Raw genomic sequence first — 23,882 nt, forward strand, 5'->3', positions numbered from 1 at the left:
GGTGACGCCCCCGGCCCGCCCCGTCGGAGTCCGCCTCCGCCTCCGCCGCGACTCAGCCAGGCAGTGGGAGTGCGGGGGCCCTGCGAGGGGCGGCGACAGGGACGCTGGAGGCAGACGGTGGGGAGGGGACCGAAGGCACGGGAACGCGGGAGGGGCAGCAGCGTGGTCCCTGGGACAAGCTGAGCTAGAAGTGCGAGAAAGAGAGCGTCGGCGTGACCAGCGAGCAACTATGAGACTGACACCAGAAAGGGGATTTGTAGGGGACAGAGACGGCGACAGGGAGGACGGGTGTGGGGAATAGAGTTCTGCACCAGGAAGAAAGGCGGGACGTGGAGCAGAGAACAGCAGGTTTGAGGATCGCTGTGCCCTGCTAACAGGTAGTTCGTCTCCCTTGTAACAATAGTTCTAGCAGTCTCTAACCCTCGGTTCCCAGTTACCAGGACCAGCCCCCAGGCCAGCCTAGCCTAGCAAAATGATGACCCCAGAATCAGGAAGCTGAGAGAGGTCAGCGAAGGGAGGCCGCCCACCTGGCGCTTCACCCGGAGTTTCACTTCCGAGCCTGGTAAGTGGGCACCAGGGCTGGAAGGAAGGCACCCAACACTGACAAGGATGGCGCAGCTGTCTGGGGTAGAGGAGAGTGAAGATACTTGGTGGTCGTTTGTCCTCTCTCCACCTGTACCACCTCCAGTCCAGTGACAGGAACGCGTCCACTAGCGCCTCCGTCAGCCTCTTTCCGCCATCTGCTGGCAGCAAGACAGAAAGACAGGAGCAGGTGCCCGGGAAAGAAGGCCCCTGTCGGTTTTGTTTGACCACTACCTGCCCCTATTCCAGATCAGCTTGCGGGAGCCACCCATTCTGCCTTGGTGGTGCCTTAATCTTTCTCTACTACCTCTTCCTGGCCAGGGTTGGTCCAGCCCTCTCCAGGCAGGGTCTGAGTCACTCCCCAGGCAGGAGAACTGGGAAGGGCTGTGCAAGCCCACAGTCACAAGGGACATACCCAGGCTGCAGAACCCTGCTGCCCACACCCAAATTGGGCAGGCTTTTCCCAGGTGAGCACCGGAAGCCCCTGGGTTTGAGGATGGACTAGAGGAATCCTGAAGGTCTGTAGAGAACTTCTGTCTAATTCTTGATCTGTAGATGAGGAAACCGGGGCATGGGAAAGAGTGAACAGTTGGAAGACAGTGAGTAACCAGACCAGGGTGGCCCTGCATCCTCTGACTCCCATCCCGGGGCCCTGTGCCCTGCTATCCTATCCTCTCTTTTCTTCTTCCTATCCTCTCTTTTCTTCTTTCTCCTTTCCATCCACTGCCGTAGGCTGCTACCTCAGCCACAAACTCCATTGCTGCTGCCTGGGAGGCTGGACACCTGGGCTTTCGTCCTGGGCCTGACTTTGATGCCAGGATCTCTGCCTAAACTCATCATCCCTCAAGGGCAACAGTGTCCCTTGCTGAGTCCCAGGACCAGTTGGAGGCAGAAGGAGAGTCCCACGAGAGAGGATGGTGGGGGTAAACCCAGGCGCTGCACTCCTCACACCCAACATCGGGATCAGTCCTAACGCTGCACCTCTACTTCTGCCTGCTTTCCCCAGGGAACACACATTTTCCACTCAGCTGGGGCTCCGGAAAGGATTAATGTAGGTCTCAAGGCAATGACACTCTGCTGATGTTCTGGGGCTATCCAAGGGGAAAGGAGGCAGCAGGTCCCAGCCGCGTGTCCCTAGGGCGCTGGCATTGTGCTCATACCAAGTAAACAGATCTCAGTTCAACTTATTGCTTTGTGGTACTAGACTGAGATTTCCCCTCTCTGTGTCCAGTCATCTTGTATAACTACGTTCTGGAGGCTACCAAGGGAATCGAATGAGATGAGGATGTCAGCAATGATCAGGGTGACCAATACCAGGGATGCTGGATATGTGGGGGTCACAGCCGCATCTTTACACACTGGCCTTCAAGAAGTAACTTTGATTCCTTGCGGTGTACTTAGTAAACTATTTTTAAAGGAGGAAAGAAAGGAAGAAAGAGTTGGTTTTTTATTCCACGGGTTAACCCATTGTGTGACCCCAGTATGCTCTCGCTCCCTTCCCATCTATATACATAAGGAAAGTGGGCAGCTGAACCCAGAGCATCTCAGGGAACCACGTCACTCCCTAGTCTCCATGGCAGAAGAGGAGACCATCCTACAGATCACCAGGAACCTGAAAAGTGAGTCTGGCCTGTGAAATTGTCTGGGGTTGAGCTGCAGGGGAAGTGAGGGGTCTGGAGAGCATCCCCCTTCAAGGCCGGGCTCCCTGATGTCTGCTGTCTACCATCCTTGCAGATGCTGTCTCCGCCATCCTCCAGGGATACGGGGATGGGCAGGGGCCTGTGACAGACACCAGCGCTGAGCTACACAGACTCTGTGGCTGTCTGGAGCTGCTACTGCAGGTGGGACCATCCACTTCCCCCTCCTCCCCTCCCTTGTTCTTCAGCTTTGAATACTCAGGAGAGCTTTCCCAGAAATATATCCAGGCCACTGTCTTCCTTGGTGCTCCTTGCTTAGTGAGCAAATCTTTCATGACATAAACTGTCTTTTAGAAGCTAGAACTGGCCTTCATTTTCTCCTCATTTTTACCTCCTGAGGTCCTTGATTTCCCCCCCTCCTCCTCTGACTTCATCTCCTGACAGTGAGCTGCACTTCTCCTATTCTGTCTCCATCCCCCATAGCACACCAGGATAGCACCTGTCTAGGGGCCTTTCTTTTTCTTTTTCTTTTTTTTTTTTTTTGTTTGTTTTTTGAGACAGGGTTTCTCTGTGGTTTTGGAGCCTGTCCTGGAACTAGCTCTTGTAGACCAGGCTGGTCTCGAACTCACAGAGATCCGCCTGCCTCTGCCTCCCAAGTGCTGGGATTAAAGGCGTGCGCCACCACTGCCCGGCTCTAGGGGCCTTTCTTTCTCTTTACATTCCCTCTGTCTAGAATGCTATTCCCTAGATACTTGCGTGACATCTGTTCCCATGACCCTCAGGTCTGATGGCTTCCTCGGGCTAAAATTTCAGTCTCTCTCTCCCTCTCTCTCTCTTTCTCTCTCTCATGTGTGTGTGTGTAACTAACTAATACACATACGCACTTTCTATTCTCTTTCTTTTTTTTTCTTTTTTCCCTCCACAGCCATCATCACCATCTAACACACTGTATGCTTTAAGAACTTAATTTATTCATCCTCTGACTCCCATACCAAGAAGTAAGCTGTGTGGGATTGGTTTTTTCGTTGTTCACAGGCCTTAGAATGGGGCCTACACATAGTGAAGTACTCAGTGCTTGTGAATGAGTGTGAACTCAGGCTCAGAGAGAGCAAATATCTTGTCCCCATCACACAGCCAATAAGAGCAGAGCCAAATCCCTCACAAAAAGGCCTGTCTGCAGGAGCCCTTTCTTCTCCCCAGGGCCCTCCCAGCATGCCAGGGCGCTAGGTAGGTTCCTAGCACACATTCCTTTCTCTCCTCTTGATCCTAGTTTGACCAGAAAGAGCAGAGGAGCTTCCTGGGGGCTCAGAAGGATTACTGGGATTTCCTCTTCACTGCCCTGCGACGACAGCGGGGATGCACGGAGCAGATCAGCTTCGTATGCTCACAGAGCAAGGTAAGGGGGCAGGAGATGAGGAAGGGATAGGCTTTGGAAGCACAAGGAAGCTCTGATACCAGCAGTGGACAAAGAATGGCTAGGGGCGGGCATACAGCCCTTCCCTAGGTCCCGTGTCACCCATACCTGCTCTGCTAACAGAAGGCTTCTCACCTGCTCCTCTCCTCTCGTTGGGCCTGGCCTCACCTCCAGCCACACGTTTCTCCTCTAGCCTTGGCCCGCTCTTTCTCCTTCGCTCTTGCTCCCATCTGTGCGCTCTCTGATTTTGCCCAGCTCCCCATCCTGATTTTGCCATCTCTTTGGTCCTCCACACTCCCTGCAGCTGAAGACCTCTCTGGGAAAGGGTCGCGCCTTTATCCGGCTCTGCCTTGCCTGTGGACAGCTGGCCGAGTCAATGCAGTTGTGCCTCCTGAGCCCAGATCTCACTAGGTAGGACTGCCAGGCCATCAACCCATAAATGACAATCGAGCTCACTACCCTCCTTCACTCCTAAATGAATGATTGACAGTTAGAGATAAGGGAATAAGTGTCAGAAAGGAGAAAGGGCTTAGGGGGTCTTCAGTTTTGCTTGGGCTTCTGCCCTCCGAGGCTGAGCTCAACCACACCTGCCCAGGTAGGACCCCTGTGGTGCACCAATTCTCAGAGGTCAAGAGTGGCAAGGGCCAAATGTGCTGGTCCCTCTTCACCAGGGAATGGTATGGTCCCCGGAGCCCTCTGCTGTGCCCTGAGCTCCAGGAAGAAATCTTGGACTCTCTTTATGCCCTCAACGGAATTGCCTTCAACCTGGATCTGCAGCGGCCAGACCTGGATGAAGACTGGCCCATGTTCTCAGAGTGAGTGGGCTCTCGGCCTCCAAAGCAAGCCATTCTCTCCTCCCCTTAAACTTTTTGAGATTATAATTATATTGTTTTCCCCTTCCCCTTTCTCCCTCCAAACCCTCTCATATACTCTTCCTTACCCTCCTTCAAACACATAGGCTCCTTTTTCATTAATTGTTGTGAGATACACGCATGCACGCGTGCGCGCACCCACACACAAGTTCAGCCCACTCGGTCTGTATAATGTTATTTGTATGTGTGTTTTCAGGGCTAACAATTTGTTATTGTATAACCAGTTGGTGGGAAAACTGTTTCTCCTGCTCTCAGCATTCCTTAGTTGCCTGTAATTCTCTTTGTATGATTGAGTTCCCATGAACGTTTTCTCACTTATGTTAGCATGTCTATTGCTATTGTCCTTTTTCGACTCATGTTCAGGCAGTCATGTTGGTGAGATTTTACAGGTGTAGATCCTGACATTCCTAGGAGAAACAGCCTCGCAGCCAACTCCTTGGCCCTCTGACTCACCTTCCAACCCCCTCCTCGGCAATGATCCTTGAGCCTTACATGTAGCTGTATTGAATATGTATCTGCTGGGACTAGGCTCCACAACCCTTCATCTTGACTGGTTGTTGTTTTCTGTAATGATTTCCATCTGTTGCAAAGAGAAGTTTCCTCAATGAGGGGTGAGGACTACACTGATCTGTGGCTATAAAAGACAAATATTTAGAACATAGCTAGGGATTATACTGGTTTAGTAAGTGATAGTTGTAGGTTCTTTCCAAGATCTATGACCTCGCTACCTCTGGGTGGTGGGTGAGGTTTCTAGTACCAGGCATGATTCCCTCCTGTCGAGAATGTCTTAGTTCCGATTAAAGAGCTGTTAGTTACAACCAAGGTATGTGTAGCACTACTGCACCCTTAGGGTGTCATGACATGTTGGTTATTGTGGCTCATAGGTCCATATCTGGGTAAAAATTTTGGTTATTTCCCCCACTTTGGAAGCCTGTTTCCTTTCCCTTCTTTGTTCTTGTCCCCACTCTCTAGCCTTCTCCCTTCTCAGTGTCATCTCAAGCTAGGCCACGCTTCTAAAGACTAATTGGCCAGCTGGACAAGTCAGGAGGGCGGATGGGTGATGATGGGGATGCTGGGATGCAACAGATATGGAGATGGAACATGGGGTGGCTGGCTAGATGGGGAAAGGGAACCACTCAGGGGATGCTGGAAAACGGAAAGGGTCATAGTCTGAAGGAGTGGCTCCAAAGCTGGGGTAGCCTCCACTATAGGACCAAGCCAACTAAAGAGGTTGTTCTGCCTCTTGGTTTCAGGTCCCGCCACTCCAATCCCAGCCGGACCCAGGAAAGAAGACCCAGAAAGCCAGAAGGTTTCCCAAAGGAGGTGCCTCTGCCTGCCTTCACCCTGACTTGCTTCTTGATCGTCTATCTACTGGAACTCCCAAGTTGAGCAGGGCCTCCTGTGGGTGCGCAGAGAGCTGAACAGAACAGAGGTGGAAGCAGTGTGTGAAGCAAGGGAGGGGGAATAAGGAGAACAAGGGAGCTCTGGTGCCATCTGTAGGAGTCACTGGGGCTCTCAGGAGGAGAGGGCAATAAGGGTGGCTGGAGGCATGCAGGAAACAGACCAGGGAGCCCTCTTCTACTGAAACCCCTGAGTTGACAGTCCAAATTGGCCTGTGTCAGTTAGCAGAGTGACTATGGAGACTGATTTCCCAATTCACAGCCCAGCTCTGCCCCTTTCTAAACTCAGCTGAAGGTTCTTGGGTGAGTTCCTGCCTCCTAGGGGAGTTGTGTAGATGGCTCAAGACAGCCCACATGCAGCTCGGCATGAGGCTCCTGGCTCCTGCTCTATTCTCAAGTGGCCGCTGAAGGTTGTCATCGTTGCACGACTTCCAGACACCAGATGTGGCACCGTTAAGGACCCAGTCTCAGACCTTGAAAGAGTTCAAGGACTGTTCGTGTAGACAGACCAGGAACACAATGCAATTTATGCTAAGTGTGCAGTCAGCCTTCCATATCCATGGGTTCTGCATCCGTGTATTCAACCAACAGCACATACAAAATATTTAGAAAAAAAATAATTGTATTGGTTCTGAACATTGTGGATTCTTTTACCCTCAGAGTTCCCCAAAAAAGGCAGTATAATAACTACTTACATGGCATTAACACTGTGTGGGGTAGCAAAGTCATCTAAAAAGGACTCCAGCGTATCGGAGGATGTGCATTGGTTATCGGCAAACCCTACACCATGTTAAAGAAGAGTCTCAAGTGTCCAGGGATTTGAATACCATCTTGAGGTCCTGGAGCCAACTCCCCTGGTATCAAGGGATGACTGTAGGGTGCAGATATGGTCAAGGGGAAAAATGGAAGCAGAGAGAAGGCTCCTCTGCACCCTGCTATGCTAAAGATTGAATCCAAGGCCACACATACTAGACAAGTGCTCTACCATTGAGCTACATCCCCACCGAGGGGGCTTCTTCAGAGTAGTCTGTTTAAATTTTTCTTGCCATTTTGTAAACTAGAAATTCTTTTTCCCCTCTTAGGGATGAGAATGCAGAAACACAAAATCAAGCACAGCAGAAAAAGTGGAAGGAGAAGGTGGAGGAATTCAGGGCAAAGGAGGGAAATGCCAGAGGCTAGAGGCAGGGAGGGGAGGAGCTGAGACACCTGCTATTCTCCCCTCAGATTTGTGGGTCTTGTGGGAGTGCTGTCTGAGATTATCTGGCTTTGGTGATTTTCCCCGTAGAAGGTCTAGGAATCCAGTAGGAAGCAAACTTTGTTGGCCCAGGTCTATGTCCAGATCAGTTGCTGAGATGGGACTTCTCTACAGGCGAGCTGCTCCAGAGGACAGCTACAGGGACCAGATGCCCGTGGAACCAGCTGTCTGCAAGATGCACCCAAGGAAGACCACCAACATGACCTCCCTACCCCCTTGCAGCATGGCCATCTTCCCACCTCTTTGGAAAAGAAGAGAGGGGATTCCAGGAGCCTCAGTTGTCCCCAGAGCATTCGAGAAACAGAAGGGGATGAATTTCAGCTAGACCAGAAGGAAGGAGGCCCAAAGAACAGAAAATCCCCAAAGAATTCAGCAGCATGCAGCCAGCGACAGAGGGAGGGAGCTAAGGAGGCACAAAAGGAGGTGACAGGAATAGAAAATGGAGGCACAGGAAGTCTGACAATGACAGAAGGCCAGAGAACAACAGAAGGGACCCAGGAAAGGGAAGCAGACTGGGACCATGACCAAGGGCTGGTGACCCCCAGCCTTCAAGGAAGGGTAGAAAACAGAGCATTCAGGAACAGGCAGGGGTGGGATCAGCCTAGTGTTCTAGGGCAGCTCTGTGTCCTGCAAGGCCTGGGAATAAAGGAAGACTCCTCCACAGAGAAGCCACAACAGTGGACAGGAGTGAGCAGTATGAGCAGGCAGAAGGGTCGAGCAGAAGAGCCATTGCAGGAGGTGGTCAAGGTATCTGGCTGTTGCTTCCTCTCTAGCCTGGTGTGCTACTAGCGGTCTAAGGAGATAACTGGAGGCCATTTCAGCCCACAGATCAGTATAAGGGCTTGTTTGTGAAGTGATCTTCTGTAACTCAGACTGGCCTCAAATTTGCTTTATAGCCAGGCTGTCCTTGAATTACTGATCCTCTTGCCTCTGACGCCTCAAATGCTGTGGTTATAGGTGTGTGCCATCACACAGAGCCCTACAAATCAACTTTAGCTTGTTTCTCAGAGTCGCTGTCTGGGAATGCCCTTCGGAAGTCACACATTGTTCCGGTCACAGCTTGTCCTGTCCCATGATTGCTTTCTATGAGGCCTACTTCACCCATCAGTACTTCCTGCCTAGCATGCCAACATTTGAGTTCCGAACCACATCCCAGCAGCCTTTTGAGTCACAAAAGTCAAGCTCCATTACCAGGGCAGAGGTCTCCCAGTGTCTAAGCCCTTTCGCTGTACTCCCGACTAGTCACGTTTTGGCATGCCTTTCCCAGGAGTCCCTCCCCCAAGATGGTTCTGAAGATATCTCTCAGTTTCCTTCCTAGCCAGTCTGCCAGGTCCAAGAACTTGGTGATTTCAAGAAAAGAAGTGGTAACCCCAGACTCACCCAGCTCCCAGAGGCATGGCTAGAGCCTCATTGGGAAGTTCATCAGGTGGACCCAAACAGGGGTTGTTGTCCTTTCATTGTCTTCCTTTCCCATCTTGTCCCCAGGACCCCAGGTATGAGCTCCAGCTGGCAAAGGAACAGGCCCAGCGCCAGGAGCAGCTGCTGCAGGCCCAGGAAAGAGAGCTGCAGACACTCCAGGAGCAACTCAGCAGGTAACCTTGGCACCACCAGCAGGGCTGGGACTCCAGGACTCTGAGTATCTCAGTGTACCAGACCCTGTGCTGGGCACAGCTCCAGGTTACTGAGGCCAGTGCCATCCTAGGCATTGATCCTGATCCTAGGAAGCTCACAGGTCCTCTCCTCCCCAGTCTCCCCAAGAACCCCAGGAGACAGACTGCTCCCTGTCCCTGCGCTCCTGCCATGCTTGACCTGACTCCTGCCTCCTCTTCTGGGTGCCCCTCTGCCTTTTTAACCAGCTCTGACTCCACCATGCCTCCACATCTACCTTCCTCACACAGGGTTTAAAGAAAGGATTCCACTCTGTAGCCCAGGCTGTCCTGGAACATATGACAATCCTTCTGCTCAGCCTCCTGGGTGCTGGGATTACAGGCATAAACCACTATGCCTGGCTTTGTCCCTCATTTTCAATTGTCCCTCCGTTTTTTTTTTTTTCGTTGTTGTTGTTGCCTGCTATACAACCTTTTCAACTTTTTTGGCCTCCTGATAACCACATCAGTGGCTGACATTCACCCAGAACTTACATGACCCACCCAGTGTCAGCTTGTTAACCGAGAGGACCTGAGAGCCAAGCCCTGTGGCTGACTCCACAGCAGTGGCCTTTCCTGCTGTTCTGTGTCATTTCCTGCTGTTCTGGTCATTTCACGCAGCTCAGACGGTCCTCCAGTCTGTCAGTGCTGAGACAGCACCTGTGCCCCGCATGCCCGGCTCCCTCAGCCAATTTTATTTTGTTACACATACAGTTCAAGCTGCCCTGAGACTTGCCATGTAACTGAGAATGGCCTTGAGTTTCCAATCCTCCTGGCCTGGACCTCTGTGCCCAGTTTATTTGGTACTAAAAGTTAAGTCTTTGTGCCTGGTAGGCAAGCACTCTGCCAACTAGCTACAGCCCCAGGGCAGTTTTTTTTTTTGTTTGTTTGTTTGTTGTTGTTGTTGTTGTTGTTTTTTGCTGTTTTGTTTTTAGCACTGTCCTCTGTATCAACAGGAGGTTGGTTCCAGGACTGAAACCCATGTCTGCTCAAGTGCTTCGCATAAAGATTGTGTAGGGTCTACTCAGAACCCCAGACACCCTCCCCCTGGGCTCTGTGAACCTCCCTAACTTGGTCTGAATGCTGTGAAAATAGTTGTGCCACTATTCCTTATTTTGTATAAGGAATCATCGGAAGAAGAAAAATATCAGGACATATTCAAGATACACAGTTTAGGGTTTTTGTTTGCTTTTGTCTCCAAACATCTTTGGTGTGTGGTTGGTTAAAGCCAGAGACACGGATACAGAGCCCTGACTATATTCCCCTATCTCTTTCTGCCAAGTAGCTCCTTTCTCCCTTCTTTCCCTTTATCTCAAGGTCCCAAAGGTATTATCTGTCACAACCCTGCCTGTTTTAAAAGTCTACTCCGTGCAAAGGTCTTCCTGAGTCTGCCTTTGGTCTTCATGGGTCTGCATGCTGTCTCTGTCTCTAAAGGACACTGTAACACCTTCTCCAAACAAGGTCAGGGAACAGTCCTGCCCTTGTCAGAGGCTGAGTGTCTATGACTCATACTGAATCACTGGGAAGTTTACTGTCTGTCTATTAAACAGCTGGGGCAGACCCGAGAGCCCAGACTCCAACCCAAAGCCCCTTGGACTCCACCCAATACTCACTACCTGAGCTGCTGCTGTGACCAGCAAATACTCCAGTGATTCAAATCCTAAGTGAAAGTGGGGGTCTTGGCCATGCAAGAGTCTCTGTGGCTTCAAGAGAAACAGGGTGGGAGCAACTAAGAGGTTCCAGAGAGATGTCCCAGCATCAAACTTCTTTCTGTATCTGAGGGCACAGTCTCATAGACCCCTGTCTCCCTGCGACCCATCACTTGGTCATTCCTAAACACTTTAGGCACCCATTCTAAACCCCAAATACTCTTGTGGGCAAAACACAAAATTCCTGCCTTCATGTTGTTCGCAGTAAGGAATCTGCGTATGAAATACAGAGCAATGAGTTGGACAGGCTTATTACTATTACTATTATTTGTTTATTCTATGCATAGGTGTGGGGATGCACGTGAGCGTGATTGTGGGTGTGCACGTACCATGGCATACATGTGTTATTCTATGCATAGGTGTGGGGGTGCGCGTGAGCGTGATTGTGGGTGTGCACGTACCATGGTATACATGCGGGGGTCAGACAGCAACTGAGTCAGCTCTCTCCTTCACCATTGTGGGTTCTGGGATCTGAACGCAGGACATCAGTCCTGGCAGTGAGTGACTTTACCTGCAAAGCTATCTCCCCAACCCCTGGAGTTGTGTGGAGAAAAAAACAGGAAAGGAAAATGGGAGGTGACCACTGTGAAGTATTTGAGAAGGTGGTGTGGCCACTGAAGGCCTCTCAGAAGCTCTGGTGTTTGCTTGAAGGCACGAAGGAAGTAAGGAGCTAGACTTTTAGACACTGGCTAGTAAGATGTTCCAGGCAGGGGGGAGAATAGGAACAAAGATCCTGAGATGGGAAATTGTACAGCAGGTTCAAGGAGGATTATGGGAGCCATTCTGGCCCCAGTCAGGTGAGGGAGGAAAGGGCAGTCTGGGAAGTCATCAAAATAACCTTGGTTTTAAATCAAAGTAGAATGGAGCCATTATAGAGTTCAAACAGAGGAAGGGCATGGCGTAGTCTGATTGGATATATATATATATATATATATATATATATATATATATGTATGTATATATGGTTTAAGCCAGATAGTGGTGGCGCACACCTTTAATTCCAGCACTTGGGAGGAAGAGGCAGGCAGATGTCTTTGAGTTTGAGACCAGCCTGGTCTACAGAGCAAGTTCCAGGACTGACTCTAAAAGCTACACAGAGAAACCCTGTCTCAATAATAACAAAAATAATAATAATGTGTGTGTGCTTTATGAATTCTTCAACAATTCAGAAGTTTTTAGTATAGTGACAGAGTTGTGCAGCCATTGGCTCCGTCAATTTTATGGCACTGGTGTCTCTCCCTAAAGATGCCTGTGCCCATTAGCAGTAATGCTCCAACTTACTTTCAGTTCGTAGACTTGAATAGTCCAGGCTGACCCTATGGAACAAGACTAGAGGGTTCTTTCCTCACTCCACTGGGGCAAAAAGGACCTCCACTATGTTTCTGGAACCTGCTATGCCCAGTCCCACCTTAGGGCCTTCCATCCTGCTGTTCCCTCCCTGTGTTCTGCCTTTCCTCTCTGTGCAAGCATCAGCAACTCCCAGGAGGCCTTCTTTCTAGAAAGCTTCTTGGTAAATAGGTATCTTAGTTGGGGTTTCTTTTGCTGTGATAAAACACCATGGCCGAAAGCAGCTTGGAGAGGAAAGGGTTTATTTCAGCTTACAGTTCCACAGAGCTGTGCATGACTAAGGGGAGTCAGAGCAGGAACTGGTGGCAGGAGCTGATGCAGAGGCTTGCCCTCTCGGGGTTTGTTCAACCTGCTTTTATATACCATCCTGGACCACCTGCTCGGGGTGGTCATGCCCACAGTGACCTGGGCCCTCCCACATCTGCTATCGATTAAGAAAATGTCCCTTCAAACTTGCCTACAGGCTAGTCCTATGGAGTCACTTTCTCAAGAAAGATTTCTTCTTCCCTTGCGAGCCTGGCTTGTGTCAAACTGTCAGAACAACAGGAGGAGAGCAGAGGTATTTAGCCGGAGCAGAGAGGGTGCAGCTGCTGATTTGTGGGCAAATTTTGAAGCAGAGCTTCCTAGGCCGTGGGTCTGAGAGAAAGAGATAAAAATAACTGTTCACAGAGGTAGGGAAAGATGGGATGGATGGGCTTGTACGGAAAGTCCAGAGCAGAGCTTGGGAACTGTAAAGCCTGGGACACCAGTCAGACTTCCAGGTGAGGACTGTTGGGCAAGAAGTCAGGTGTGATGTGCTGGACAGAAGGTGGCCTGGGAGGTGGTGGAGAGTCATGTCAGACTGCAGATGGAGTAGCAAGTGCCAAGCCCAGACTCGGGAGCCAAGCACTGAGCCCACCACTGGGCAAAGGGACTGTGGGCATCCAGCCAGTGACAGGGGTTCACCACCATCCAGTCCCTGTTCTCCGGGTACATCCTCTCTACCAGTTGTGTTTGCTGTACCTGTGTGACCACAAGTGGGTAGGGGACAGGTGTACGACAGTAAACAAAACCCAGGAAGTCCATCCCACAAGACAGAACGACTTGACAGGAAGCCACTTGATCTGCCCAGCTCCTGCCCGCACAGCGCTGGTGCCTGGGGAAGGTGTGGCAAAGACAAAAGAGAGCTGGACAGGTTCTTGTCCAGACTTCTGATCCTCTCACCACACCGTGTGACCCGGGGCAAGAATGATACCCCACCTGAGACTCTACTTTTCTTTCTCATGAAATGAAGCTTATACTCCCCATCTGACGACATTGTGAAAACTGAATGAAGCGAGGCCTTGGTGCCTCAGCCCGATGCCTGACATAAACTAGGGGCTCAAGACACCTTTGTCCTTCCCACATCCCCTCCTGCCATCCCTGATGGCTCTCTCTGGAGCCCTGCTGACTCCCCGCCTCTCCTAATTCTCCTTCCCTCTCCCTGGGGTCCCTGCCCAGCACCCCTCTTTCAGTCACTCAGGCAGACAAACCACTCCAGCTCACAGACTCGCAAGGCCAGATTGTCTCAGTGGCCCCTCCAGCACCTTCTCTACTCTCCGCCTTGGCCTTTGGAGGGCTCAGTCACAAAACTTGTCTTAATGACCTAAGTCCCACAAGAGCGGTGGCCACAGCCCTCTTACTGGCTGGCACCTAAAATAGCCACCAGGACACAGTAGGGGCCTGATAGGGTTATCCCTCCCACCAATCAACACACGCACCCCATGGTGGTCACATAAGGAAGGGCCTAGAGGCCTAGAGGGCAAGAGAACTAGATGAGGAAAATGTTGATAGTGCCCTCTACAGGAACCTGGAGGTCAGCAGCTAAGAAAAGTCCAGACAAGGTCTGCTTTCAGTGGCCTTTTGGTTCTTGGCAAGATTTGAAGGTGCACCCAGTTTTCAGTCTTGGGGCCTGCTAACTGGCTATATGTTAAAAGCCAATAGTCCAAGAGTTGATAGAGTGCCTGCCTGGCTTGTACAAGGCCCTAGGTTTGATTCTTGGACTCATTAGCATCTACCCACTGCTAGCTGGTGTACACTCCCAACCGGGTCGTGGAAAGAGAAGCCTGGGCTATTTTATTTTCAGTTTAGTAAACTTTAGTAAACTTCAGTTTAGTAAACTTCTTGGAACCTTCCAGAAAACCACTAACAACAACAAGAAAAGCAAGAATAGAGCTGCGGCAGTTCCAAACCCAAAACAGAGACAGAAATTTAGGAAAGTCGTATTTTTCCTATTGCTTTTTAAATTGAAAAGACAATATAGCACAGCTTCTAAAAATACTTTAAAGCAAGATAATCACCCCAAGGCCTCCAGTGCTCTCCTCCATGGCCAGTTGTTCCCAGCTGGACGTAGTGTCTGCAGCCTAGATTGCTAGGCGTTCACCCTCCATCCAGTCAGGCCTCCCAAAAATATACCTTTCCAAAGTTATGTTTTAAAGTGGAAATGTTAAAAGGGAGGGAGGGAAAGAAGGAAGGAAAAGGGGAGGAAGAGAAGGAGGGAGAGGGAGGGAGAGAAAGGAAGGAGGGCAGGAAGGAGGGAAAGAAATGGTCAGTAGCGCCCTCTACAGGAACACTCAAGGTTAGGCCCTGTTTCTATTTTTCTTGGATTGCTGAATCTGTCTAATGGTGCTCATTTTGGTGTGTGGTATACACGTTTATTGTGGGGGTGTGAGTGTGTGTGTGTGTGTGTATGTGTGTGTGTATGTGTGTGTGTGTATGTGTGCACTGCAGAGAGGTGGTGGGTATGTGTGTGCAATATGTAGTACATATGGTGTATGATGTATGTGTGTTGTGTGCTTCTATATGTTCATGTATGTAGATGCTGTGCCTATATGTAGACCGGCTCCCATCACAGGTTCTAAGCCTTTCTCCTAAAACCGAGCCTCCTGTCCCCAGGTGTGAGGCAGAAAGAGCCCGCTTGCAAATGATGCTGGGACAGAAGCAGCAGGAGGCTGAGAGGAGGGACGCCATGTATGAGAAGGAGCTGGAAGGGCAGAGGGACCTGGTCCAGGCCATGAAAAGGAGAGTGTTGGAACTGATTCAGTAAGAACGGGGCTGCGGCTGGGGCTGGGGTGGAAAGGAGGAGCCGGGAGGTCAGGCTTGAAGACTGCGTCTCTAGCAATTCCAGGGGTCTAGACCTTTCACATGTGAAGTTGTTTCCTTCTGTGACCTCAGCTGTCACTAATTACATGTCACATGTTACAGAGGAGAAAACTGAGGGTCAGTGCTGACTTGGCCACTAAAGACAGACAGCATATAAACCACAGAGTCCCCGCCTCAAGAACTGCCCTCATTCTTCCGTTGTGGTCAGAAGAGATTCCCATCTCTTCCAGCTTATGAGTTTAGAAGGGACTGAAATGTAGGACACATGAAGTGACCACATGCCCACACCTACCTGCCTACTGAACTTATTTAGGTCTCTGGGCCCATGGGTCCAGCCTGGAGCAGCTGTGCTAGATGCCCGAGGCTAAGCTTACCAGGGTTTGTTTCAAACCCCCAAGCCCACTGCGATGGGGAAGACGTGTAAAGCACACTAGCCCTTGAGTCAGGTAGGGAGATAACAGACACACGTGTGCTCCACAGACATGGGCACTCACACACATGTGCACTCCTTCCATGCAGCTCAGGGGACCCGACACCACTGGTCTCAGGTTCCATGAAAATGAACAGGTTGCTGGAGTTGTCAAGAACTAAATTCTTGTGCAAGGAATCCACACATTAACAGTGAAAAGAGAACAAGATCGGCTTGGAGGAGACAAATAATTCAAGGAGGGCAGATACAGGCGCTCGCTGCACAAGCCTGCTGGCCTGAAGCAGAGCCCCGGAGCCTGTGGTGAAAGGGGAGAACCGGCTCATGAAAGCCACCCTCTGACCACACTGTGTGTGTGTGTGTGTGTGTGTGTGTGTGTGTGTACAGCCAGGCCTGTCATCCCAGCACTGGGGAGGTGGAGGCAGCAGGATGTGTGTCCTGAAACAGTGTGGGCTATAGTGAGACCCTGTCTCAGAAAAAAAACAAAACAAACAAAAACGTAAGACTGTTGATTTGTTTAATTCACCAAAAGGGTTAGAAAATAAATATAAATGGTATGGTGGCACATGCCTTTAATCCCAGCACTCAGAAAGCAGAAGCAGGCAGATTTCTGTGAGTTTGAGGCCAGCCTGGTCTACAAAGAAAGTTCCAGAATAGACAAGTCTGTTACACAGAGAAACCCTGTCTCAAAAAAACAAAACTAACTAATTAACTAACTAATTAAATTAGTTAATTAATTAAAAGCAGGCTCCCAGAAAATAGGACAAAAGCAAGAAAAGCGGGTATAAGTAACAACAGAAATGGGGACAGAGAAATCAGTGGGGAGGTTGGGGGGTTAGGAAGATGGCTCAGTAGGTAAATGTTTGCCATGTAATCATGAGGACCAGAGTTAGGATCCTTAACATTTGTGCTAAAATCCAGAGGTAGCATGCCCATAAACCCAGTGCTAAGGAGATGAACGTGAGAGCATCCCTAGGCTCGCTAGCCAGCTAATATAGCCAAATGGTGAGCTTTAGGCTCACTGAGAGATGCTGTCTCAAAAGACAAGGTGGAAAGTAACTGAGGAAGACGCCCAGTGTCAACCTCTGACCTCCATGTGAACACACAGGAATATGTGTAGACACACACACACACACCACACGCACACACATACACACACACGCACACCACACGCACACACACACACGCACACGCACACACACACACACACCACACGCACACACACACACACACACACGCACAGTCTAGGAGTCCTAATACCCTCTCCAACTGGCAGAGGTTTCCAAAAAGAAAAAGCTAAAATTAAGTAGGTTATCAAATAAGGTATTACAAAGATTAAAAATGCAGGCTCTGATGGACACCAGTTTTTAGCTCTCACTAAATTCTCAACACAATAAACAAAGGGGGAAATTTGTTGCTCATACCTAGATACAGCATTTGCTTCAGAAAAGCAAAGAGAAATGTGATTTTCAAATTGTCTGGAGGAAAACGCATAAGGAGAGGAGGGCTCAACATGTGTTGGTGTCTATGATGCAATAATTCTCAAGTTCTCAGAAAAGCCTACTCTTGAAGTAGAATTCCACGTCCAGATAAACCATAAATTCAATGATGAAGGTGAGGGCCACGGGCGTGAATAAGACAGGTCTCAGAAAATTCAACTCCCACATAGCCTTTCTTAAGAAGCTTGTTGAGGATGTGCTCCAGAGAAAAAAGGAAGTAAGCCGAGAAAGGAGAAGATGTAATTCTGGGAGCAACAGTTCCAGCTAGGAGAAAGGAAAGGGAGCCATTAAGATGGGATTCGGGGGAAGTCAGGCACAGTGGGTGCATGCCTGAACTACCGGTATGAGGAAAACTGAGGGAGGAAAATCGCATGTTCAAGGCTAGCCTGGGCTACATAGAAACAACCTGTCAACCACAATGGTAATGGTAGTAGTAGTGATGATGATGATGATGATGATGATGATGATGATGATGATGAGAGGGAAATCATATGTTAAAGCAGAAGATGCAATGAGTCCAGAAAGTCATTCAGAGGGCTGGAGAGGTGGCTCAGAGGTTGAGAGCACTGGTTAGTCTTCTAGAAGACCCAGGTTCGATTCCCCATACCCAAAAGGCAGCTCAGAACTGTTTATAACTCCTGTCTCAGAGAATGAGCCACCTTTTTCTAGTTCCCTTAGACCCTGCATGCATGTGTGCACAGACATACATGCAGGCAAAACACCTATACAGATAAAATAATAATAAAAATAAAAATAAACGAAAAGAAAGACAATAAGGAACTTCCAGAAAGGCCCAGAGTGTGGCTTACACTAACTCTAGTACTCAGACTTTGAAGCAGAAGCCATTGGCTCAAGGACAGCCCGGGCTGCAATCAGAGATCCCGTCTCCCTGACTTTCAAGAAAGGAGCTGGCAAGTGGGCTCAGTAGGAAAAGCGCTTGCTGCCAAGTTTAATTCGTAGGACCTCCAAGGGGGGAGCAGAGAAGCCAGTCCAGAGAGTCCTCTGATCTCCCGTGTACATGGTGTGTGGATATGCTCACACACACAGAGTACAATAAATACATCGGTATAAGTTTAAAAGCACAACTTATTTAGGAAACATATATATTATCTAATAACGTAAATGCTATTAATTTGTCTTATTCATTTTGTATGGCTTCTGCAATACTGGGAATTGAATCCAGTATTGGTGCTAAGCAAGTCAGGGCTACATAGAGAAACCCTTTCTAAAAAAGAAAAAAAAAGACAATTGGAATGATAAAAAAAAGAATGCAGAACCCGGGGAGATGGCCAGTGCGTAAAGTACTTGCCATAAAAGCTTGAGGACCTAACTTGAGATTCTCCTAGCACCCAGTATTGAAGCTAGGCACAACAGTGTGCACCTATAACCTCAGCATGGGGAAGGCAACACAGGAAATCCCCAGAGCTCATTAGCCAGCCTTTGCAGCCCAATCAGAGAGCTCCAGACTCAGTGAGAAACCTTGTTTCAAAAAGGGTGGAGAGCGACTTCTGGCCTTCACATACATGCACATATACAGACATATGTACATATCCACCACAGAAGAACACACACACGCACAAAATGGAATGTGAATGTATTTTATATATGTGAATGAATATTAAATATAGAAAAGATTCAACTCGCCAGGTGATGACACACACCTTTAATCCCAGCAGTCGGGAGGCAGAGGCAGGCGGATCTCTGTGAGTTCAAGGCCAGCCTGGTCTACAAGAGCGAGTTCCAGGACAGTTGGGTTGTTGCACAGAAAAACCCAACACCCCCTCCCCAAAAAAGAAAAGATTAAAATATCATATTCTGTGAAGATGAGTGGTTTGTGGTTTGTGATACGATTGTTACTAATCTCATGAAGAAGTTGCAAACTTGAGATATTGAGCTGATGCAACTAAAGTTTTCCTCTTATTTGATTTATATCAAAGCAGACTCATGGCTAGTGGTTTCCACAATGGTTGCTTTAGCAGGTGACGCGGTGGGGGTTGGGGGCTGAAGGGACGGGAGGCTTGCAGAATGGAAGTTTCAGGGTATGGCTCATGGGTGAGAGAAAGAGAATACAGAATTATATTCTGCAAACTGAGCAGAGTTACTGAAAGAGGAACCCAGACTAGAGACCAGACCACAGTGGGAGGAAGGAGAAGTCGGTGGGCATGGTAACAGATAGATGGCTCCTCCATGATCAAGGGAAGGAACTCCATAGAGAACAACCTCTGTCTAAGGAATCCTGTTACTCAAGTGTGGAAGGAATACCAGGGAGAAACAGCTGCAGAGGAGTATTTACCTTGACTAATACCAAGGAAAAACAGTTTGTCACTGAAGAAGGAAGGAGGAGGGTGGCTAGGCTTTTATAACCCCTCTGTATGGTTTGAGTTTTACTTAAATACTTCTTATTTATTATTGTGTGTTTGTATGCACATGCATGGTGGGGGCCTGTGTGTCAGAGGACAACTTTGTGTGGTCCACCCTCTCCTTTCCACCTTTGTAAGGATTCCAGCAAGCAGATCAAGGTCGCCAGACTTGCGCAACAAGTACTTTTACCCACTGAGCCATCTCACAAAGCCCTTATTTGATTTTTTATATGTATTTTTATATATGAGTGTTTTGTCTGCATATATGCATATAAGCAATAACACACACACACACACACACACATACACACACACACACACACACACACACACACACCACTGAAGAGGGCCAGGGAGCTAGGTCAGTCAGTAACATGCTTGCGGTGTAAACATGAGGACTAATTCAACCAATCTCAGTGCTAACGGAGCAAAGGCAGACAGATCTATGGGACTCAATGGCTAGTCAGCCCCACCTACCTGGCAAGCTTCAGGCCAATGTGAGGCCCTGTCTCCTCCATCACCACCTTCCTGTCTCTCTCTTCGCTCTGTCTCCCCTCCACCCTACCCATCAGCGAGAAGGACCACCAGTGGCAGAGGCTCCAGCAGCTGTCTACCGTGGCCGCTGGACACTGCATGGACTGCAACAAGGTCTTCAGGCGTCTGTCTCGGCGCTATCCCTGCAGGTACCAGGAAGGCAGAGTCTGGGACAACCCACAACCCCTTGTCTGGGGAAGGAAGGACCCAGGGAAATGCCTAGTTTTGTTTGATTTGTTCGGCTTTTAAGATTTTTCTTTTTAACATTTATTTCAGTGTGTGTGTGTGTCACGCGCGCGCGTGCATGCATTTGCATGCACATGTGTGCCACAGCACATGTGTAGAAAACAGAGAGCAACTTGCAGAAATTGGTCCTCTTCTACCATGTGAGTTCCAGGGATCAAACTCAGGTCATCCCAGTCAGCCCTAGTTTCGCTGGTTATTTGGAGGCAGGTTCTCTTGATGTACCCCCAGGCTGGCCTGTAACTCATCATGTGACCCAGGAGGAACTCAAACTTAGGATGACTCAGCCACTGCTGCACGATGACATTACAGATGTTCACCACCCTGCCAGGGCATGGGAAATGGGTGCTTATAAAGAGCCGTGCCCACGTGTGTCACCCCATCTGGCTACTGCTACTAAGCAGACCCCTGAAAGAGAGCAGTGGGCAGGGTCACAAAGGAGGGAAGTTCCTAGAAGATGAGGCCAGCAGCCTCCCAGAATGCCCAGCTGGGCTTCTGTCTAGGGAGAGGGTCCCAGCACCTCTGTACAGAAAGAAAGCATCTGTACAGATGCTCATTCCCCATCCCCCCACCCCCATTCCCTGCTCCACTGATATCATGGGGAAGAGCAGAAGGAAACAAACCACCAGGGGAAGCCGCTACCTGAGTTAGATGACAGCCTGTGGGAAAAGGAAGCATCCTGAGCTAGTCAAAGGCTGTCCTGCTGGACCATGAGCACCGGCAGATGCCCCCTAGAAGCTACTTCAGGCTTTCCTGTCTTTGCTCCCCAGGCTCTGTGGAGGCCTGGTGTGCCACGCCTGCTCTGCAGACTACAAGAAGAGGGAGCACTGCTGCCCAGCCTGTGCCCAGCGGGAAGAAATCCAAATCAACTGACCGGTCACAAGAGGAGCCTAAGACAGCCACCCCCTTCATCCCCCAGCTCCCTCCCTCCCTGAAGTATGGCCACACTTTTCTTCTGGAAGCTGGTGAGCCGAGGCACCAGCACAGCTGTGAGGGGTGGGAGAGGACTTAATGCTGGCCGTCCACAGACAGACTGACTTAGCTCTGCCTTCCTGTGGAAGAGGCTGAATGGAACATGCCTCAGCTCTAGAAGCTTGCATCTGATGCAAGGAAGACAGGCTATGAACCCTTCGTAAAGTTCTTAGAGGCACAGTGAGTCCGTGACCATGAATAAGAACAGCCCAAGCCCAGCTGTTTCCTATCCACACTTCCCTCCCCCCAACCCCTCACAGGAAGTGAAGCCCAAATACACTGGGCTTTGCAATCTCCCCCTCCAATCTATTTCAGGGATCATCGGTTTGTTTCATTTTTCATAGATTTACAGGGGTACTGTTGACGTATAATAAACATTGCATAAATTTGATGAGTTGAGTTTTCTTTAATATACACTTATGAGGCCGTCTCTCTACACAGACATTGGCTACAAAGCTTCCTCACCCTCGCTCAACCCCTACCTCCATGCTGAGGCAATCCCTGACCCTGCCTCGTGTCACCAGGAAGCATAGGCACTTTCTAGAAATTTGCAGAAATGAAATTGTACTGTTCACTTTTTATTGCTGCCTCTACTCGTCATTAACTGGATTGAGCTTTGTCTAGGTGTAGCATATCCCTGCAGTTCTTTCCTACTGAGTGTGTGTGTATGTGTGTGTGTGTGTGTGTGTGTGTGTGTGTGTGTGTAATACATACGGCATTCATGGTTCATGTAGAAGTCAGAGGACAACCTGTTGGAGAAGTCTTTTTCCTTCTGCCATGTGGGTCCCAAGACTCAAGCTTGTACCATCAAGTTTAGCAGTTAAGTGCTGTACCCTCTGCGCCTTCTCACCAGGCCCTGTGGTCTTCTCTATTATCCCACTGTCAGGATTTACTCGCACATTTACCCGTTGGTTCAGATTTGAGTGGTTTCCAGTTGGCAGTTATTGCCTGGAGGCGCCTATAAGCTTCGTGCACAGTCATTGGCAGATCTATACTTTTATTTCTCCTAGAAAATGCCTAGGGATGAAATGCCTGGCACCTGAGGCCTTTGGGAGTGAAATGCACCTGGGGGTGCTCAGGTCATAGGACCCGTAACTCTCCAAAAGCTGATAAATCAACAGTCGTCTCCCGTTGTCTTCAGGAAACTGGCTCTAAGAATCCCAGCAGGTACCAAATCTTTGCAAGTAGCAATCACCTAGACACTCAAGTCCCGTAAACATAAGCCAATGTGAGCACCACACAGACTTTAAACCAATTCCAGGTTAGTGAAAGGCGGTATAAATGCCATGTAAATGGTGTTCTATGTTCTGTGGGGAACGATGACAAGAAAAAGTCTGAGCATGTCCAGTGTAGACATAATTTTTCAAATTTACTTTCAACCTGCAGTCAGTTGAATCTGTAAAAGAGAAACCGTGAACGCAGCCCCCGTGGATGCGGCTGCGGGTGGCAGGGGCTCCTGTAGTCTCCCAAGAGGTTTGTGTTTTACTATTCCACCATCTGCATGTGAGAATCCCAGCGCTCTCTGGGGCATTTGGGTTTGGTGGGCAGAAGTGGTCCTTCCCTTTCATGTTATGGTGACTCAATGGGCCCCACACTCTGAGTACTTGGAAGGACGGAGGGGCTCGGTCCTGGTGACTCAGCATTGGAACTCACTTAGACTCTGATAAAGACAGGAGATGAGTTGATCTTGAGTAACATCATTTTCCCGGAAGCCTCTGAGAAAGCTTATGCAAATTGTGTTGCTCATTCACTAGGTACTAACTGGGGCACTTCTGAGAAATCTGTTAGAGAAGAAATGTGGGCTCGCTCTAGAAGAAGGCAATTAGCTGCCCGACCCAGCTTCTAGAGAACACTACGAACTCTAGACCGGCATTCACACTGCCCCCATCCACTCTGCTGGAGCCTCTGCCGTGCTTGAGCAATGCTGTGGTACTGACCAGAGCCTGGAGACAGCCTCTGAGGGTCTTGGCTGCCTAGCATTGCATCCTATTGTCTTTGCATGGAGTAAGGGTTTAGCAACAGGAACTTCTGCTCCGGTGCACTGGTAAAAACTTATCCTCAGCAAATGCAGTCACAAAGTGATGGGCAGAACTCTCCAGGAAGGATTCGAAGGCAAAGGAATGATGAGATTGAGCCTGAGCAATCTTGTTTGGGCAACGGGTCTTCCCGTTGCTGAGTTCTGCCCTCCAGGCCAACACTTTTTGAACAGCCCAGCAATCTCTTTAGCAAATGAGCTGAAGGCCTTTTTAAAGGAGAGCTCCACAGGGGTCACTATAGACCACCCCAAGAGTGTGGCCTTGCAAGGATAATAGTCCTCCAGCACTGGCTTTAAGGTCCATGCCCATCCACCTCCAGTGAGTCTCCCATATCACTGAGCAGCACCCCACAGGGGCCAGAGCCCTGCCTGAGCACAGTTTCTGAGCCAATGAGGTCAGCATTGTCACTTTTGATGTGACTTTGTTTCTGCTGGAGAGGCTCTGAGCAGTTTGGACATAGTTCTTCAAACCTTGGGATGATCATGTATCCATTGATCCCCCCAAACTTTATCAATTTAGCAGTGTCCACCAAAAATGCACGAAGCACTTGTGACATCATCATACTATGATTGATTTGGGGAGGCAGAGACAAACTCACAAATCCCTGCTTTCCAGACACAAAGGGTATAAACAGAGACTGCTTGTTCATTCCCAGCCACCCAGACCCAAATAATCACACAGAAACTATATAAATTACAACACTGCTTAGCCTATTAGCTCAGGATTCTTATTAACTAACTCTTACATCTTAAATTAACCCATTTCTATTAATATGTGTATCGGCATGAGGCTGTGGCTTACTGGTAAGGATCCAGCATCTGTCTCCTTG

At 49.3% G+C, this 23,882-nt stretch overlaps 1 protein-coding gene across 8 annotated transcripts; it reads left to right on the forward strand.

The window, feature by feature from the left end:
* Window positions 1-292: 292 nt before the first annotated feature.
* Rufy4 (RUN and FYVE domain containing 4) lies at window positions 293-21,408 on the forward strand. Of its 8 annotated transcripts, none has more exons than XM_041650510.1 (13): window positions 293-377; window positions 2,099-2,201; window positions 2,317-2,423; window positions 3,490-3,615; window positions 3,938-4,044; window positions 4,305-4,448; window positions 5,759-5,828; window positions 7,275-7,907; window positions 8,646-8,752; window positions 14,776-14,922; window positions 19,841-19,951; window positions 20,079-20,188; window positions 20,816-21,408. In XM_041650510.1, exons 2-13 carry the CDS (start codon window positions 2,156-2,158, stop codon window positions 21,055-21,057), a joined length of 1,950 nt encoding a protein of 649 aa, XP_041506444.1. In that variant the 5' UTR covers window positions 293-377; window positions 2,099-2,155; the 3' UTR covers window positions 21,058-21,408. The 8 variants fall into 8 exon arrangements, with proteins under 8 accessions (XP_041506444.1, XP_041506443.1, XP_041506442.1 ...); XM_041650509.1 differs by lacking the exon at window positions 293-377 and adding an exon at window positions 534-562; XM_041650508.1 differs by lacking the exon at window positions 293-377 and adding an exon at window positions 1,009-1,049.
* The last annotated feature ends 2,474 nt before the right edge of the window (window positions 21,409-23,882 follow it).

This window comes from Microtus oregoni, unplaced genomic scaffold (assembly GCF_018167655.1).
Source record: "Microtus oregoni isolate MIOR12 unplaced genomic scaffold, Mior012 000004F_ref0000308, whole genome shotgun sequence".
In the NCBI taxonomy this organism is placed as follows: domain Eukaryota; kingdom Metazoa; phylum Chordata; class Mammalia; order Rodentia; family Cricetidae; genus Microtus; species Microtus oregoni.

Coding starts and splice junctions, on each gene's coding strand:
- Rufy4 (XM_041650510.1), top strand. CDS start 2,156: ATGGCAGAAGAGGAGACCATCCTACAGATCACCAGGAACCTGAAAA. Junction 2,202..2,316: donor GATCACCAGGAACCTGAAAA/GTGAGTCTGGCC, acceptor CCATCCTTGCAG/ATGCTGTCTCCGCCATCCTC. Junction 14,923..19,840: donor AGAGTGTTGGAACTGATTCA/GTAAGAACGGGG, acceptor CCTACCCATCAG/CGAGAAGGACCACCAGTGGC.